We start from the raw sequence: 13,218 nt of genomic DNA on the forward strand, positions 1-13,218 counted from the left end.
GAAAATTAAATGTAATTTTTAATATGCAAGTAAAAAATTATATAAAAAATGTTTCAACTTTATTTAAAACTTTGAGATACAGAACTTATAATGACCGTATATCTTCATCCTCTGAACAATTATGATGGAAACGACATTAATGAAACGTACTCAGAGGTTATCTATAAAGTTCCATTTTCGGTCCACCCGAAAATGAAGATCTACGTAAGTAGACTGCATATATCCTTTCGAAATTTTTCAATACTAAAATTGCGTTTTTTTGTTAGAGAGGGTCGATGAAACGTCTAAAATAAAAATAAAGGTCTGAAATGTCTAGATATATAAAAGGTTAGTTGTTTATTGTACACGTACCGCTTAATTTTTAAATATTATTTCCGCGCGAAAATTCCCGCGTATCAATACGCTATTAAAATATAATATTAAGGGAAAATTAAGCGACAATGACGACATGTAATTAATAAATATAATTTATTTACGCTGGCGCTATAATGTTTTATCGGAAAAGTCTTTCGTTTACGTTATACAGAAATAACTTGCAACGAGACCTTCAGAAGAACTTCTCTAAAAAATCACTGAAATCGGTCCGTTAGATAAACAAGCGCTCGCTTGTTTGTAAGCGAGAAAGGTAGAATAATCTTAAAACACAATAAGAAATGATGTTATAGACGGATGCTGAGATATAGAAAGAAAAAGGCAGTTTGAACTAACGTATATTAAATGAAACGACAATAAGATGTAAGCGGACAATTTAGGTCCCAAAAAAATTTCTTGTAGAAACGGCAGTGCTATACAAGGAGAAAGATGCGTTTGAAAGGCGGAAGAAAGTATACCGATATAATAAAGTCAAATTGTCACAGAAGATCCTGAAATCGGAAGTCATATAATCAACCGTAGGAATGAAAAATGAATACCCTTAGGAACAGGTGAGCTTTAAAAATAAGCGATTTAACGTCTTAATTAAGAAGAATTACAAGAGAAGTTGTAACCGTGTAACGTGATATGCATGATATTGTGTAGCGGGATGTGGCCAGAAGATTCTGACTACGATTAAAAAAAAGTATAATGGGCCGAAGAGTCAAGATTATAGGATTACGTTAAAAACAATTCTTCAGCAAATTCTAAGATAAAGACAGAGTAGAGAATGAAGAAAATGGTTATTGAAAAACCATATGTATTAAGAAAAAGGAGGAGGAGGGATGCAATCGGGCAAATAAAAAATCTATTTTTATAAAGGGGCAAAGGAATAAGCGTACGCTTTATAGATATTGAAAAACCACTCGATCGTGTCCGGCAGAATAAATTATTGGAAATATTAAGAAGCGAAAAGGTAGATTAGAAGGATAAAGATTTAATTAAAGGATGTTACCCGAATCAGAAAACGACTAAGAAAACGAAGGATGCTGAGACAAAGGAGAGTAGCAGTAAGACTAAGGTGCTGTCTATTACCGGATTTGTTTATTATGTATGTATGTTGAAAATACTGGGTGTCTGGAAAAGAACTCCGCGGTTTTAATTTAAATTTATTTTATCCCGTATAGAATTACAAGTATATGCGTTTTAATAAGCGAAAGAAAAAAGTCTAAAGTTTCTTTCCTTTTAATGTAACTCGATATTAGCATCGTTTACAGCCCTGCAGCGGTCAAACAGATAATCCACCGTTCCACACTCTGGCGAGCATGTCTGCAGGAAACGCTTTCACGCTGTTGTTTTTCTTTGCCGCTTACGGTCAAGCGTCCGGATTTTTATCGGTATACGATGTCTTTCACGTAGCTTCAAAAGAAGAAATCCATCAGCGTCAAATCGGGACTTGGCGGTCAACAAGCGACGGGAGTTTCCGGGAACCTGTCGTCGAGCGCACTCTGCACAACTTCTGCGTGATGAGAAGGAGTTCCACTTCACGCTGTTGGAAAATTAGGGCCATCGTATTTTCAGTCCGCGACGAAAACATAAAGTTTTCTAACACGTTCGATCGTAATAGTCTCCTCGCGGGAAAAACTACTTAAATATTTGATTACGCATGATGCCATCGAAGAGTCGTGGACAAATTGCGGTCTGAGCCGCATGCCCGACGATTACGGCTATTCACGAGTCCATCGGTATGAAATGTTGCTTCGTCAGAAAATGAAATGCGCTTCAGGTCGTTTTCTTCAGCAGAAATGAAGTCTAATGCGGTCGTTATAAACTGAAATCTATGTGATTTTTCATTAGGTTTAATATCATCGAGCGTTGCGGTTTATAAGGACGAAGTTTCAATCGCATGCGAATAATTTCACGGACAGTGTTTTTGGAAATGTTTATTCGACGAATAAAACTCAAAATTACAGTTCAATTCTTTCTGACGTTTGTCATTTTTAGGCCTACCTGGTGAATGTCCTTTCAATACGCTTCCGATTTCCAAAAACTGTTCGCACCGATTACTGTTGCTTTTTTAGCTTGAAAAATTTCTACGGTAGAGTCGAGTATAATTTCTTTGTACGACAGTCGTTGATTTTTGTTTGCGAACCGGTATACGTGTTGTGCTTTCTCTTGTGTTGATGCCGTATTGCTAAAGTCCGGGTCATAACAGCTTGGCCTATCCTTATCCAAGAGATGATTTCAATATTAGAAGGCATTATGACAGAATACGACGTGAAAATGAACGTTAGGAAAACCGAAGTGACGAGGATAAGAGACGATAAGTCGATGAATGAAAGAAAGAACAGAATAACTTTATTTATTATCGTGTTACTTGCACGTGTGGCTGTATATTAATTCCTTATGTTTCCGTTTGACAGCGTCATTAGCAAAGATAGCGATCCTACAGAAAGCCTTCTGTGTTTTGCAGTTTGCTAATCGAATCGATGTGTATTCTACAGAAAGTGTTGAACTGTTCATCGAAATTCGTCGATTGCATAATCGGTTTGAAACGACAGAATATCTGTGTAAGGGAAGAATACAAGAAAATGTTGAACGTGACAAGCAGCATTTTCTGTGTAGTCCCGCAAAATCTGTTAGAAAGGCCGGCCACGAGTTAGCGAACGACAATGTGGAATGTTTTAATAAAAAGCTTACATATACCTCTATACAGTTTACCGCTGTTACAGGTGAAAGACCTACCGACTACGCCGTGCGTACCGATCGAAATGTTGCGAAATGGAGATGATGACTTTGTCGATCGTATTGTGTTTAGTAATAAGTCGACTTTTCATCTTAACGGAAAAGTTAACGAGCGTAATCTCGGTATCTTGAGGATCAAAAAATTTCCAACTTTTACAACGAGAAAGGTATTTTCCCAAAAGTAAATGATTTCTGAGCATTATCCCGACCGTTGTGCAAGTTCTATTTCACCGGAACGAACGTGACGTTGCTTATTCGGATGTGCCAGGTACACGGCTCTTTCCTCTAATGCAAGATGGACCAGAATTTCATTTGGCAACAAGATTGTACGCATCTTTACCGGTACAAATCTGTACGGGATCGGTTGAATGACGTTTATTTCGTGAAATTTTGCCGCGGCCTTCCACATCATCTGATCTTACCGGATATGATTTTTTTCTTTCGGGTTTTTATAAAGGATCTTGCGTATATCCCTCCGCTATCTACCGATGCTCTCCCGATTTTAAGGCATAGGAATGAAGCAGCTATTACTTTCATTACTCCAGACGTGGCGGTTAAAATCGGGATGAACTCTCCTACGTGCCGCGGGACGAAAGGAACTCGCATCGAACACTTGTAGGCAAAAACTACTATATGTGATCATTACTCTAAGTCAAAGTTAAGAAATATTAGACGGCTTAAAGCCCTCGACAGTCGTATTGTCGATTATCGATAAAATTAAGAGCCTTTTTTCTGAATTCACCGTCATTGTTTTGTAAAATTTGTTATTATTTCTCTCGCACGAGTGTTTCTTTTTTAAATAACACAATAAATATTTTTGAGGTCATTTAATGTTTAATCTATCGTCCAATTTAAGCTATATACAATATTTGCGCCGGCGCATATTAAACGCAAAAACCGTTACCGATTTTAGTACAACGCTCTTCGATTTTTCTTCTCTTTACGTATGAATTTAAAAAAGATTTATCGGAGGTTTTTTTTTCACTTACTTTTCGTATACTAACGGTCGATTAATTTCTTTATATTTTTAAATTATCTGTAATCGTTAAATTAAAAAAAATAAATTATTCTATTCTTTACGTTCTAACGCGTTCGTCACACATGATTTAACCGCTGAAATCAGCGATTAATGCGTCACTAAAATATAATAGTCGTGTATTATCGGCGGTTCTGTGCTGTTTTCTACGTCGACATAAATGCTTTTGCGCATGTCCAACGTATTCCATACCCGCTGACTAGTCTAAGCTACGGTCACAGACGTGTCCAAACAGGTATAAAACAATCAGATATCGCGTCGTACGAGTCGATGTTATTGTTTTTGTCGGTCGTGTTTTATTAGCTCTGAAGTCTTTAAATATGTTTAAAAAATTTGAGATCCGACCTAATTTTTTATTTTTGTAATTTTAGTAAATGTTCGAGTTATTTAATCGTATACATCGCGTGTTATTGTCTGCAGGAATGAAATGGATTTTAAAGTATCTGGTAAGCGATTTACTTAAAATATTTACGTTAAGTGTAGTACCGGTTTTATTAATTAAAAATAAATTACACGATTACTTTTTACGTTAGGATATTCTCTCTTTTTATTTACCATATTTAGTCGAGAGGTATGCTTTATTCTCTCCTTCTCTAACCGCTTTACGCTATGCCAGTTGACTCGGTTACAGAGTCTACTCTGTAACTCGTTTTTTTTTAATAAAATTATTAAGTATAATTTTATAAAAAATAATTTATAATTAAATCATTTTATAAAAAGTACATTTAACCTTTGTACTGTAGTTTTAAGTCGGTAAATTTATTTGCCGTGCTTTACGAATAAATAATTAAGTTTTTCTCGTAAACTGGAGCTCAGTTACATTTATATTGACAGCCCTGATATTTCTTATGCGCACGTAAAATTTATAATATTTTTTAAAGCAAAAAAAATTTTTTTTTTTTTTTTCTCTCTAAGCGATGTACGTGCAGTACGTCGATGTGTGATCGGCTTATATGCAAAGAGTAAGATTTAAATTTTTATAAATAAATATTTTATTCCGATCGGTAGATAATACTACAACGATAATTTACGCTACCCCGAGGATAAAAACAAAATGCAAAAAGGCACCTAGATGGATCGAGAAAAACCGTGCTAAAATGTAGATTAGAGGAGCTTTGCAAAATACACATTTAAGAATAAAGATTTGATTAAAAGTCTATATTAATTATTTAAAATTTAAAAACGCATAATAATATTAAAATAAGTAGATCTTTTAATTTTTCTGTTTGTAACGTATACGTCGAGATTTATTCAACGGCCCAGTGAGACGAGGTATATAAACCGGGTGAAGCCTTGTACAAACTCAGGCCGAACGTTCGTGAGAATCGTCTGGTCGATTGCAAATACACCGGTATCCGTTGTTTAATATTCAAATCCGCACGAATAACTAATAAATGTGTTTTGAAATTTTAGATTATTAACGTAAACCGCAAAAATATTGAATATATAAAATAATTACAAAATAAATCACGATTCAAAATGCACCGATGAAGATTATTTGAGCGCGTATTTGTTATCCACACGTCGAACGGAGCGTAAAAATTCGTTTTTTTTTTTAATTAATATTATTTAAAATTTTTAATTTTTCCCTACTTTACACTGTACTTTATTAAAAACAGATCTTAGAATTAAGCCTACAACTTCATGTCGAGTTACACGAAAACAGTTCTGTTGTCCGGTTTCATAGAAGTGGATATTGGATATTGTTATTTTTTTTAAGAATAAGTAACCGTTCTATTTTAGCAAAGATTGTACATTCATAAATATAAATTATTCATCGGTTAACATTTCTAACTTTCTAAATATCGTCTACATTATTTACGCCAAACGGTGATTTTTGCTTCTTGAAAATTCGTTCTGACATTTGAGGGAGCCCCAAATTATAAAATAGACGTAGACATAATAAATATTTAACTACGAAGACAAGTTTAGTTACCGACAAAATCAATTTGATGATCGCAAGAGAATTTTTCATCTGATAAAAAATACCCAAAAAATTCATTTTACAGGTAATAGAAACGCTACCCTTATTACGTTTGTAGCGTTACGTTACGTTTGTCTGACAAGCACACAACGCTACGGTTTTATCCGGATTGAATGATTTACAATATATCTAGTCGATAATATTTTGAACAGCTAATGCAGAATTTTCAGTTCCTTACATATATTCAGAGATACATCGGATACATTAATTTAAACAATTTAAACGGTCGGGTAATAAATTTTTTTTTTCAATTTTGTGTAAGGAAAAACGTTTGAAAAATTTATGGAAATTTAAAATAAATTAACATATAGGGAAATGTGAACGTATATAATAGCTATGGTGTAATCAGTTAATAGAATCTAATCGGATAAAAATTTCTTATAATGAATCATATTAATTTCGTTTATTATTATTATTATTATTATTAAATACCACGCTGAAAATTCAGTTAATTTCATTCGATAGATTAATGTAAGGAATTTGTTTACGCATTAAGTCTCTACTAATGACAGAAATAATAATAAATAATTGGAAAAAAAAATGTTTGAAATTTGTACTAACTACGCGTATATTGTAAATTAATTGTAACGTTCCACGTTGAAAATGCTTATTTGCGAAAAGTTATATCTTATGAACTTCTCGATGAAAATAATTGTTTTATTAAATAGCGTTCTTGAGTGTTTCAATCCGCTTAACAAATTACGCGAATAGAATAATTAACTTTTCCCTTGTTTCCGGTAATATTAATTCAGCGTTCCAAAACTTCATTAAAAAATATTTAGAATGCAATTTTATCTGTCATTTAATTGTCTTTTTTATATTTAAATATCACGGTTTTTCGTTTTTTAATAATTTTTTTGAATCGACTATGAATTTTATGGAGAAGTTTTTTCTATAGAATTCCGAAACATAACTAAATTTAAATCTTTTATTTTGATTTGTACATAACAGTAAACTATATTGATCACGTTAAGTACGGTCAGATATGCTACTAAGCGGATAAAGAATGGAACCGCCTGGTATTTTCCTGGATGAATTGAGGGAAACCGCGGTAAAACTTTGATTAGAGCGGCATCAGAAAATACACTATTATAAAATAAAAAATAGATGTAATTAAAATTCATAATAATTATTTCAATTATAAACAAATGAAATAATTATAAATAAAGCACGTTGGGCGGTATTAAATACAAAAAATAATTACAAATAAGTCAAATCAGAAGGCGTTTATAAAATTATTTGGGTGGATATTTATGTAGCTAAAAAAAAATAATTTTTTTTTAATTTGTTAATATTATTTAAAAATTAACCTACATATTGTTTCTGCAAAAGAAAATTTTAAATTTCATTTCAAATAAATTAATAGAAAACCTTTTTTCCTGTTTCGGTAATTCGTTAAAAATAGCAACCGATTCGTACTAAAGGGTTTATAGATCGCCTTAATCTTAACTATTCAGAGGCGTAAATGCGGTGTCATTTTATAACTTACACGGTCAGCTCGGCCAAAACTGGCGCTCTCGCTCATTTCCATTCAGCGTTGCTTGCGACTTACACGTGATAGCGCGGCGATTAGATTTTGTCGGGATAGATCGATTTAAGTAATAATAAGTGTATTTTGGACGATATTTACGTGTAAAAAAGTATAAAAATTCAATATCCCGTGCAAAAGCTAGCCGGAAATATAATTACGCATATCGTTGGAAAGGGGAGATTACGGGCCACACAGGTATAGGAGATTACCTTGTACACCTCATTCGTTAAGTATATTTAGGATTCCTCTCCTCCATGCGGTGTTGTACGCCTTTTTCATGTCGAAAAATACAGCCACCAGGCGTTAGCGAAGTAAGAAAGCTCTTCGGTAGCAGTTTCTAGGGCGACTACGTGACCAATAGATGATGTGTTCTGGCGAAAACCGCATTGTTTTGAGCCAAGCAGGGAGTTTCTCAGGGAGTACCACGCCAGATGACGATTTACCGTTCCTTCCATCACCTTGTACAGGATACCGATCGAGGAATTAGGACGATAACTTGTCGGGCATGATTTATCCTTACCGGGTTTCAGTACGGGGATGACCAGTGCCTCCGACCAAGAATCCGGAAACACCTGGTCGGATATAATCTTGTTATAAATACACAAAAGATGTCGTAGCGCACTACCTGGGAGATGCGATAAGATACTAAGCTTGATATTGTCATTTCCGGGGTAAGTTTCACGAGAATTATTCAAGCCGTATCTTAGCTCGCCGAAAGAAGAATGTTTAATTCATTTTGCGGCTCTTCTATCACCGACGGGATATTTTCCACCTACAACGGGGGATTTTCTACCTGCAACTTATATTTCACCGACTCAGGGCAGTACGATGATGTAAGTGAAAATGCTCTAAACGACCTTCCAAATGTAGTTGGTACATCAGCCGGCGCGGTAACAAGGTTTTCACCGTTTTGCAGTCCTATCGGCTCTAGTGACTGTACCGACCCGCACGTGGTTCGAACCTTTTTCCGTACGATTGATGATGGTGTTGTTCGAAATATGGATTCGACGTAATTCAGCCAAGAATTCCGTTTAGCACATCCTGACCTCGAAGGGAAGACACCCTCCATAGCAGTTAGGTTGTCGTACTCCGCCCCCTCCGTACCTGGCTCTCTTAGGAGCTTTACCGCAGGTCATTTTCAGTACTTCAGCAACAGAAATCTTCCGATCTACATTCTCTCGGTCAGGATGCTACCGATGCGAATGCCACGAATGACATTTCCATCGATGTACTATACTCTCTCTTTTTTTCCTGTTTAGACTCCGGTAACTACCGTTTAGATAATTCTTCAGAGGATGATATGTACGAGTGTAAATGAAGTGTAGTCTTGTACATTCTCAGTTCGACCGTTTCTGAGACGTGTGGTTAATTGATACCCGACCACCAAAGAACGGTGTATTATACTAACACTAACCTAAACGAACGTACTTACATCGGTCTCAAACAAGACCGTATCGATTGAGCTGTTTCACTCTAATTTACCCAAAAGCGATAAAAGTTGAGCTAGATGCGCGATACCGGATGAAAAACAAGAAGGTGAAAAACTAACGCTAAACTAATCCGAACAAGACAAAGGGTCTATAAACATGTAAATAACCTAAAACTCCAAACAAGAAGTCGACTAAAAACAAAATCACAAACGACAAATAAACCTTTAAATAACCCGAAATATAAAATTACATCTAAAACAAACAAAATCTTGTAAATGAAAAATAAAAACTCGGTTGTTATACGATTAATTTAAACTACTGCCAAAACAAAAACGTAAAAAAACATATAAACGTATTCATAACCTAGACGTAAATAGAAAACAAGAACAAAATGAAAACAAAAACGCAAGATAGACTTAAATAAAAACATTAAAAATATGAAAAACGAACGACAAAACTTTAAATACCAAAACAAGAACGTAAACGATAAACAAAATATCGGAATAATCCGAAAGAAAAAACATAAACCAGATGCAATCACCGTAATATTAAATTACCCCCAAAAAACAGTAACGGTAGTGGCGATCCCAATACGACTTTAAATACTAAGGCTAACAAAACAAACGTAATCAAAAGCAAAATACACGATAGAAAACAAACGGTAAACGCAAACACGACTTAAACACAAAAACATAAATAAAAGCAATAACTATCATATATTGATCCGGTGATATAGAATGTCCCGCGCACGCTTGGACGCAAGACATTCATATGATCGACAGTCGTGCCCGGCCGGTTTCCCAACACAAGAACAATACATATGGGCGTACGGGCGACCCTCCTTCCCTCTTTGTCAAGCAGTCTTTTGCATGATGCCATTTTATCCGTAAAATGAACGTAGTTCTTTTTTTTTAAAAGCTATCACCACTTGCCTCGGCCCAAAACAACGATAAAAATGACCCGCCTTGACGTACGCCTTAACCCTTCAAGATGTGAAATCTGTAAACACTCGACTTTTCTCTATGAAAATCCTACGTAATTCTTTACGGTACTCTATAATATAATGGACCTCGCCGCTTTTCCTTCTGCCGGCACAAAATATGACCTTAAGAAGATTAATAAATTCAGCAGACGTATATTTCATATTTTGGACACGAGCGGGATCCACAAAGCCTTCGTCTCTTCATTTCGACTAATATTATTCTCGGTTTCACTGTCATTAGATACGATTCTTACACTCTTGTAGTTTTCTTAGCCTCTAATTTTTTAATAATCTCTCCTTTAAATGCCGCAGGGTTAACACCAGTCGGCTTATCGATCGGTAACAAGTTTGACGAAAACACTGGGGTGTCCGAGCCACTTCTGAAGCCAATTTCTTCTTAATTTGTAGCGGCGTCGGCGGAGAACCAGTAGATACTTTCCCCCGCACGTCTATTCAGCTTCGAAGCCCTCGATGTATCCCTGAAGCCTATCGTTCCTTTTAACCGCCAGAAGGTACAAGAATCGCTGCTTGCGCAATCGAGACTGTATATAATCACAACTCTTCTCTCTGACGTTCAACGTATCGCCTACAAATTCCTCTACCACGACATGTACGTTATTAAACATACCGATTAATTCGTTAACAACCTCATTAGATACTATGCCCGTTGTTGCCAAACGCTTTTCCAAATCATTTAGGACGGCAGACTCAGTCTTTTTTACCTGCATGGGCGGCAAGACATGTCTCTCATGACCCGTTGAAGGACCAAATATTTTCTCAACCGACCGAGTCTCTCAGAATTATCGAAAGTCACTTTAGCGGCCGACTTTGTAGCTCTTGCCACCGGAACTTTCTTTTGCCGTTGTTGTCGGTTGAACGAACCACTTACACCCTCATCTGATACTTCATCACTTCTACCGCCGGCGACAACCGCCTCGACGGCCCGTCGCAAACGAGTCTCCTGAGCCTCTTTTAACGCTTTCTTACGAGCAACCCGAGCCTCATCCTCCTTGGCCTCACGGGTTTTCTTCACCTAGGCTTCCTAGACCGCTTTTTTCCTGGCCTCCCTGTCCTTCCGTTTACACTCCCTCTGAAGCCGTCCTGCTTATCTATTTGCTTTAGCATCCTAGCGATGTACCTTACATTCAACGTCCCGTTGCTCAGCCGCCGCCTTATCTGCAAGGAGTTTTATAATTGTAGGAGACTTTTGAATCTCTTCATCCAAATTATTCATGCTAACGTGCTAATAAGGGATACACAGAATAAAAATAATACAACTAAAGAAGTAATAACGTCAAATTAAAAACGACAAGTACACAACGAAAAATATACTATCAGCCGATCACCATCTGTATAAACAAAACGTAAGAACCGCTGAAAGCAAACTAAAAATGTAAACGACAACCGGTAGCCGATCAGAGAAGACCGATACGGCTGCCGTTGCTAAGGTAAATAACAGTCCGAAAAGTCAAACAACTAACAATAAAAACGCTAAATTAAAATCCTAAACCGAGTTGTTAAACACCAAGCACACAAACTAGGGGAAACCCCGAAAAAAGACACCCCAAAGGGGTAACATAACAGTCAACCACCGATTCGATAAACCTAGATAACCAAACGATCAAGACCGAACAAACAACGAAAACGAACAAAATACCTAAAAATTAAAAAAAATTAACACAGAACATGAACAAAAAAACCCTTTATAAACACAAAAACATACAACGAGAACAAATAACACAAAATATTACAATAAAATGCTTATCTAGCCAGAACATTCAAAACACGTCCTATCTCGTCGGTATCGGGTGCCCAACCTCCGTTTAGCACATTTAGTTCGACTGCAAACAGCTCTCGCGTTGCGGAAGGCGCAGAGCAATTCAGTCGTCGGTCTTCGATTGAAATTTCGTGAAGCCCTGCGCCGATCTCTTAGCACACGCCTGCACTCTTCCTCCCACAAAGGAACAGCAAGCCGCCTCGGCTTTCCAGTCGTTAAAGGGATGAAGTCATTCGCGCTACCGAGAATCTGGTGGATCCGCGCTACCGCTCCTGTCATATCGGCCAAAGGAGTTCTTGTACTCAATCCGGTCCGCATTCTGAACTACCCGTCTGCGAGGCTGACTCTGAGGCAAATAACAATTCCCGACTGAGATTACAACCGGTCTACGATCGCTGCCAAAGAAGTTTTGGAAACTCACCGGGTGAGACGTACGAGTGAAGTCGCTGAACATAAGGATATACCGATACACGAAAATGTACCTATGAAGATCACGTAAACGCGCACGATCCGTGTTTCAGCAAGCTAAGATCTAAGTCGTGCCTCGGTCGATCAACAATATTGCCTTGGGATGAATCTGACGATGAGCCGCAAGAATAGTGACGCGTGTGAAATCGCCGGTTGTTAGGCAGGGTGTACGAATTTGAAAAAACAAATTTGATAGTTCATTCTCACCGATATCAGAATTTGGAGGAAGATATAAGTTGTAGATACTCATTTTTAATGGCTATTATTTCGTGATAATTCACAACTGCAGCTAGAAGAAAGAGCGCAAGCAGCCTTGTTAGCTCCAGAGAGCCGGATGGACAGTCAAAATTTAAAGATTTCTGTGCTCAAGACGGAATATATGCTTCTGAAAGCCGCGAACAAATTATCATACAGTAGTAACCTTCACATTAAGAATATAGGTTGTGTAATCGGTACCGTTTGATGAAAAGTTACTGTTTAACAACCATATCAGACAAGTAGCGTCAGTCGCCGTCTTGTAATTTACAAGGTTAGGAGGATTGTTCGGAAGAACTGTGGGCTGTCGGGCCGCCAATTGTACACGGTGTACCGAGGAGCCTTCTAAAGTTCGACCACTTACGCGGCACCCGTACGGGCGCTTAGTTTTGAAAGAAATAGGTCACTTTTTCTGAATATAAGGAGTGCCCGGCGCAGAGCTCTCATTGTATGCACTGGTGGTTTTAAAACCACCTCCTACGTGTCGCTACTACCGTATTGAGAAAGGCTCTCCCGATCGATTTAGCGGTGAAAGTTCGGACAGCCATGTAGAAGTTGCGAAAAAGTCGAGGGGCCGACGTATTTGGGATGCGGTTTTGAGCCGGGCGTGTACCAGAGCGGAGCTGATGACAATGCTCCGGATATAGGTTTTGTATAGT

General features: G+C 37.1%; 1 protein-coding gene across 2 annotated transcripts in view; it reads left to right on the top strand.

The window, feature by feature from the left end:
• The window catches only part of sbm (L-type amino acid transporter sobremesa), a 228,274-nt gene that overhangs the window by 41,437 nt on the left and 173,619 nt on the right, over nt 1-13,218 (top strand). The window contains exon 1 of one of the 2 annotated variants that reach the window (XM_075371850.1): nt 4,362-4,578. The exons of the other annotated variant lie outside the window; for it this stretch is intronic. Within the exon in view, the coding sequence (XP_075227965.1) occupies nt 4,560-4,578 (19 nt within the window). The 5' untranslated portion in view covers nt 4,362-4,559. Of the gene's footprint in view, nt 1-4,361; nt 4,579-13,218 lie in introns of those variants that run through there. 2 annotated transcript variants of the gene reach the window in all.

Source organism: Lycorma delicatula, chromosome 7 (assembly GCF_047948215.1).
Source record: "Lycorma delicatula isolate Av1 chromosome 7, ASM4794821v1, whole genome shotgun sequence".
Taxonomy (NCBI): Eukaryota; Metazoa; Arthropoda; class Insecta; order Hemiptera; family Fulgoridae; genus Lycorma; species Lycorma delicatula.